At 39.9% G+C, this 6,800-nt stretch overlaps 1 protein-coding gene across 1 annotated transcript; it reads left to right on the top strand.

Annotated features, from left to right (window-relative positions):
- Window positions 1–2,488: 2,488 nt before the first annotated feature.
- Window positions 2,489–6,799, top strand: LOC118423366. The gene is made up of 5 exons (XM_035831482.1): window positions 2,489–2,613; window positions 2,927–3,217; window positions 3,579–3,851; window positions 4,053–4,238; window positions 4,514–6,799. Exons 2-5 carry the CDS (start codon window positions 2,974–2,976, stop codon window positions 4,858–4,860), a joined length of 1,050 nt encoding a protein of 349 aa, XP_035687375.1. The 5' UTR covers window positions 2,489–2,613; window positions 2,927–2,973; the 3' UTR covers window positions 4,861–6,799.
- Window position 6,800: the final 1 nt, after the last annotated feature.

Below are 6,800 nucleotides of genomic sequence, written 5' to 3'. Positions count from 1 at the left end.
GAAACCCCAAAAGACTGATGACCGTCACAGAATCAGATACTAGTACCTGATATGGTTGAAATAAACAGCATTGTTTGCCTGGGAATTCCCTGTAGAGCACAGTGAGATGTAAGGCAACGTCTTGCACGGTTCAATTTTTGATCTAGCACGCAGTCCCTGTAAAGCGGACTTAAAATGAACCACCTGACGTTGTTGGGATACTTACTGTTTTCAGGGTTCGCCACTATTGCACCGGCCCTGCTTCGTGGGTGAGTACATTCGTCATCGTTCATACTTGTGACGGAATGTATGTTTCCCCGTGGTAATATTATAGTATATATCTGACTCAAAATATAGTTCAACATCATCGTTAGCTTAAAAAAATTTACTGGGCCCTCTCAAATCACAAATATATAGTCCATATTATTCATTGTACCGTATGGTCTCATAATCTACGCAGGCCCGATGGAGCTGTGTGCACACGCCAGGCGTCCCGAACCGTGATGTACACCATCGAGAACAGGAGGAAACGGGAACCTTCATCCGGGCTCTGGGACTACCTGAGGATGTTGGACGTCTTTGGGATTAAAAAGGCCAGGTGTGAAACATTAGGCGCATTTTACATTAGTGTCATAGGTATGGTTGTGACAGCTATGTCATAATTCCATACAGGGTCATACCTTTGTGCTGAACTTTACCTATTTATATGAGAAATGTAACATGACTGGTGATACTAGTTTCTAATCTTATAAGAATATTCACATTTAACTAATGATACTCCCCGCCAGATTTGCGTATGCCCTTGTGAATAGTTGAGTACTGTTTATTGCAAAATTACCCCTGGTATAATCACTTCAATCATAACATACCATTCATCCGTTGTTTTACCTTTTTTTCATTTCATACGCTCTATGTGACGATTTAATGGCGTGTACTGAGCATGTTCGCCTCAGATTGATATCTCCCAAATGATTGCTTGTTCATAGTACTTACGTCACAATTTTACTTGTTGTTAGAAACCCCCGGAGTTTGATGATTGCCTACGCCACGGAGTACTTTATTGACTACAAGTGCTGCGTCGGTTGGAACAGGATCAACGACACCTGTCAGGGTTAGACACTATTATTTTTCTCAAAACGTGGACGACTTGATTATGACGACAGCAGTGTACATGTATATATATATACATGTCAGGTTACTTTATATTAGGATTAATTAATGAAAATAGATATGACTTCTAAAAATCACCAAAGGACTACTAAATTACATGGTAAGTGGTAAGTGTACCTGCAATATTTGTGTAGTGTTACTATACAAAGAGTTGAGTGTGGCTCTCTTCAAGCCGGGTAAAAACCTCATTCCAATACTTTGTATTGGGTGAGTGAGCGATGGAGATTACCAATCTATAAGCAAATATTTCATTGAAAGTTACTGATTGGAAATCTTTTCATTCCTGCAGCGGACTGTTACCTCCCATGTGAACACGGCTTGTGTGTCAATACGAACAACTGTGAATGTGATAAAGGATGGGAAGGCCATCAATGTGAAGAAGGTAATGTTTCCTGCATGTTTTAGATTACAAAATATGGACATAATCCGTGATCAGGCCATTTTTATGTGGATTACATAGGTGTTCCCCTCAACGTTACCTGATTCCGAACTGTGATCAAGCATATACCCCAGAATTTTGAAAATATGACGTACCTGGTCTATAATACTCGTTAGTTACGTGTTCTTGACCGTGCGAAGGTTTGCAGACTGCAATTATACTGTTATGGATGAATAAGTCTTTGTCTCTTGTTTGACGTCATGCCAGATGTAGAAAAAAAATCAGTGGATAAACAATATCTTCATGAATCATTAGAACATATATTTTCTCATCGTTTTATGCCCATTGTTAACGTTGTTTCTTTGTCACCTTGAAACGTAATATAAACTAGAGTTCGGCGAGCTCATACCTCCATGAAATATTTAGAGCTTTTGTATATTTCATGCAAATGTTCCCCAATTTGCATGACCTGCATTCCATTTTATACATTTTGGTCTGGATACCTCCATACCAGAAATCATGAAACCCGTTATTCTTATTTGGAATATTTAGAAAAAAAAACCTAGCCGCTAGGAAGCCCAGACTTCTTCCCGATCTCAAGATCTATCTACCACTCCATAGTTAGTCCATAGCTTATTCAAAACAGGAGATATAAAAACCGAACGTTCTCCTACAGAACGAAGTGAAGGGGACCCAAAATCTAATTATATGCAGTGTTCGTCACACCTCATCAACACACCCAGTATGAAAATAAACCGTTTAGTCGTTCTTGAGTTATCTTGTTGACACATACACAGACACACTCACACAAACGCCAGTGAAAATTTAAACCCCTCTTAATATTGCATGGAGGTAATCACAGATATTGATAAACCAAGCATAAGCATACATGTGTCATTTGAGTAAGCTTTTCTATCCCTATGCCTTCAGCGTTTTTATTGTATGTACCGGTGCAGATGTGGACGAGTGCTGGTATCTCTCAGACTCATGTGATCGTGAGGACGAGTACTGCATCAACACAGAAGGATCGTATAAGTGTTGCTCTAACGATGGTTTACATCCCATCAATGGAATCGTCTGCCACGGTAGGCAACACAGGCAGAAATATGTCGTATAAAAAACAGTACATTTCAATTAAAAATGTCTCTCTATACTAAATTAAAGTTGGTACCGTCAACTACTAGACTTAGTATGATTGTTGACATAGGTTTGGTGTTTTTATTACAGTTAACATGCAAACCATAAGTTTAAGCCATGTGAATGATAAACTGAATGGTATTTCTTTTGTAATACAAATACTTAAAGCAATGCTAAGCTCTAATATTACAATAGTTCTGATTGAATAATACAAAGCCTATGCTGCAGCAAGTTTTAGGCTGTTCCTTATTCTTCCCACAGAAGCAAGATCATGCAGTTTTGTAAGTTGCCCGAGCACATCTATCCATATGTCCTTACCTAAAGACGAGAACTACATCCTGGTTGACTTCAGTAACTACGTCAAGGCTGTTGACGCTCAACTCAGTGAGATGACGCCGATAGTGGACAACATCATGTCACCAAATGTTACGTACCCAATTATGAAGTATGAAGTCAGTCCAAGCAAGACCCTGGAAGCGGGACTGTACCTGTACCACGTCACTCGGTTCATTGCTTGTAATGATACCTGTGACGTCAGTGTGCTCATCAAAGGTACTTCAATCATTATCACCCGTTTATTGCACTTGTGAGTACGTTTTTTCTCACTGTGACGACATAAAGACTGAAGAAGGATTGTAGATACAAGATGTCCTGCATTACTACGTTATAGAGAAAATACTAAATTTTGTATACCTTCACAACATTCTTCATTTGAAATGTCATCATCTCCGGCTGCGTTTACAAAGTAGAATAAGTTCAGTAAATTAACACGACAATATGATATAAAAGAAAAATAAGCAAGATTCAGTATTGTTGTCAACTTTAATGAGATCATCGTAATTTACAGACTTTGGATAATTGTACAATAATTGAGTATCATTTCTGTTTTTTTCCCCGAACGATTTTGGTCCAGACAACACAGAGCCACACATACTAAACTGTCCGGATCTCAGTCAAAATCTATACGGAGAGGAGTGTCGTGACGTGAATCTCTATGACTACTACTCTAAAAGCAGGATTTCATCATGTTTTGGCGACAATGTGGGCATCAAGGATGTCATATGTAGGCAAACCCACCTGGACCGTATCGCCATTGGTGAGACAGCACATATCACCTGCTACGCGACGGACATAGCTGGAACTTCTTCAGCCAGTTATAACATCACATTTCACTGCAAAAAGAATGGTAAGATACTACATATTCAGTCAATCATGGTTCAATTTACACTCAGCGAATCATGTCCAAATAACCATAAGCTACGACTTGCCCAGCGTACACCACACGTAAAGTAATTTATCTCAAAAACTGAAATTGAGCTACATGGTAGAAGTACAGGGAAATGAAATATCATCGTAAACCCTAAGTCTTTGTCTTGTTCTATTTCAGTTTGTCCGCCCCTTAAACCGCCGACACATGGAGCCTTTGTCTGCCACGAGGATAATCTAGTGCAGAGGTGCATTCTCTTCTGTAGAGAGGACAAAGTTCACAAGAGACGGAACATATTCGAATGTGACATGACGAATCCTTCATCAACATGGACAGGCGCGGGAGTTGACGATATCATATGTCAAAGTGAGTTGACGTTCAAAACCATTCATTTAATATGATTAGATTAGTATTAAGTTCGTGCATCTACTATCTATACTTACCCTCATGCGATGATCTCGTTGCTGATCTGGCGACATCAACACACACACATACACACACGAAATTATAAAGGAACTAGCCTAAGGAGAATTTCCCCAGAACAATCAACCTGTAAATACTGTATATATCGTCTGTCACAATCAGTGCTTATGTATTGGTATTTTTTTTCTTACTGCAATGCAATGTAATGCCAACTGCAGACAGGGGGAGACATAAGCAGCGGTTCACTTTTAACATGTCCTGTGATTCCGATGACTTGGATTTTCACCGAGAAGTGAAGCGAACATTATCAGGCACAAGAAACGGGCATCAACTGTGCCACGGCATGTCTGACGACGATTGTGAAATCACAGTCTCCTGTGGGAACTGCTCTTATGAAGAAGATAGAGAGAGCAACTGCACAGAGAATGGCATGATAGTTGGAGAAACTAACGGAGCAGGCAAGTATCATCTGCGTCTATTTTATAATGGAAAAAGCTATTCTGGGGTTCATCTTACTCTGTTTAAACGAAAGATACTACTTATTCATCTGCCTATGATTGTATGAGCGTTCTAAATTGTTGATATATTTCTGTTTCCAGTGACTACAACGCTAGTGCCGACAATATTATCAACAAAGATGTCCACACAGTCTACGGTCGATAAGAGCACCCGCTTCGATACAGCTTTGGAAACCACCAAAGCTCTATCTAAAACCACTACCATTACTACCTTTGAAACTTCTCCAAATGTTGTGACTACCCCTTCCCTTCAAGTTATCATAACTGAATCTCTTTCCAGTGCTTTAACTCCAATATCCACAAAATTGCATACTTCTCCCCGCCAAACCACACAACCCCCTGCACAACATTATCATGGCAATGCCCAGTCACCCTCTTCAAGCACAACCAACCCTGGTGTAGACAGGCCACATGAGTCAACGTTCCCTGTAGTTCCTTTTGTATCGGCTGCTGCTGGGGTGACTGTTGCTGTGGTGGCCATTGCTGTCATCATCCAGTAAGTTTTGATTTTGACGTCGACCATACGTAGGTGTAACGTTCAAATGATGCAAATATTTTGGCCATTGGGAGATCACTTTTAGCCGATTGTTAGAAATAGATAGCAATGTGCAAATGAATTATTATCATTTTTACAAGTGCCATCATGGCTATTGGCACGCCCTTCGTACTTATATGTTGCTGTGTAAACATTACCAAGCAAACCGATGTTTTTACTTTTGATGATATCTAGAAGCTACTTACAATTAAGCAAGCCATTTGTGGTAGAAAGAGATATTTTGACAACCTGTGATCCATAATGTAAAAACATACAACGCATGTCGCTGGGTATACATCAGTTAAATTTCTGTGCTGACGAATTTTTCTGTCAGGTCATGGGATATCGAGTGCGCCAATACTCATTTGATATTTTTTGCGTTATATTTAATTGTCATACTCATACTTTGAATTTGCGTGTGAGTCCAACCAACGACATTGCATAGTCTCATTTTATTTGTGAGTGTATTGACCTTCTGTATCCTTTGATCGTATGCGCAGTTTGAAGAAGAAGAACAAACTTGCGATTGCAGCTGCTTACAGTGACCAGGATGGGTCTTGTCACAGCAATCACGAGACAACTGTGCCTTGTGACGACTCCTTGGAGAGATAAGAAGCAAATAAGGTTCACGAGAACAACTTGTTAACAACCATAAATGCATTAAGAAGATAATCAAACTACGTCAAGTGGAGAGAGACACTTGACAGATTTTTTGTCCTATCTCGGATGCTAGCTGGATGTGTAAGAAAGAATGCAACTGTATGTTTCTGCAAAGTTGTATTAGGCCAATATCGTATTTAACAGTTTTGTGAGCTGAGTTGTATGTGATATTATAACACGACACGTAGGGGAACTTTATTGACAAGGTACTACTTGTACAGGAACTTCCGTATAGCATTCTACAGCTAGAGATTCACAAATTCAATGATTTTAACATAGTAACGACTGGGTACAACCATATAAACCTTTTAACGATAGTAATGGAAATAGGCTCCAATTCTGTCAAAGTCCTTCCAAGTGTGGTTCATGTTTTCATTTCAAGTTCGGAAGTTACCTGAGAGACGCTATTAAAATCATTTCTGATATTTGATTTGTGATTAATGTGCACGATTACTCGTTTGGTTGTGTTTGGATCAGTAATTTGTATCACTCCCCTTATTACAACAACCTTGACCCATCACGTGTCACAATGGATTCCTCTTCTCCACTCAGCCTTGTCCTCCATGAGGGAGCGAAGCTCTGCTGTGGTGATGTTGCTGATTTGGGTGTCCCTTTTAAGGCTGTTGATGAAGGTAGTACGCTTCTTCTCTTTCCTTCTGTCGCCTCCCAGAGGATCAGCAACTAGTTCTGTATGTCGGACACAGTGTCCCACCAGCGCCATCCTCTGTTTCCTGATCTTATGAGAAAGTCTAGGGAGGTCACGGTACAGTACGGATTTCCTCACTCGGTCCT

Source organism: Branchiostoma floridae, chromosome 9 (genome assembly GCF_000003815.2).
Source record: "Branchiostoma floridae strain S238N-H82 chromosome 9, Bfl_VNyyK, whole genome shotgun sequence".
In the NCBI taxonomy this organism is placed as follows: domain Eukaryota; kingdom Metazoa; phylum Chordata; class Leptocardii; order Amphioxiformes; family Branchiostomatidae; genus Branchiostoma; species Branchiostoma floridae.
The sequence above is the reverse complement of the archived record's forward strand: the minus strand, read 5'-3'. Positions and strand labels throughout refer to the sequence as shown.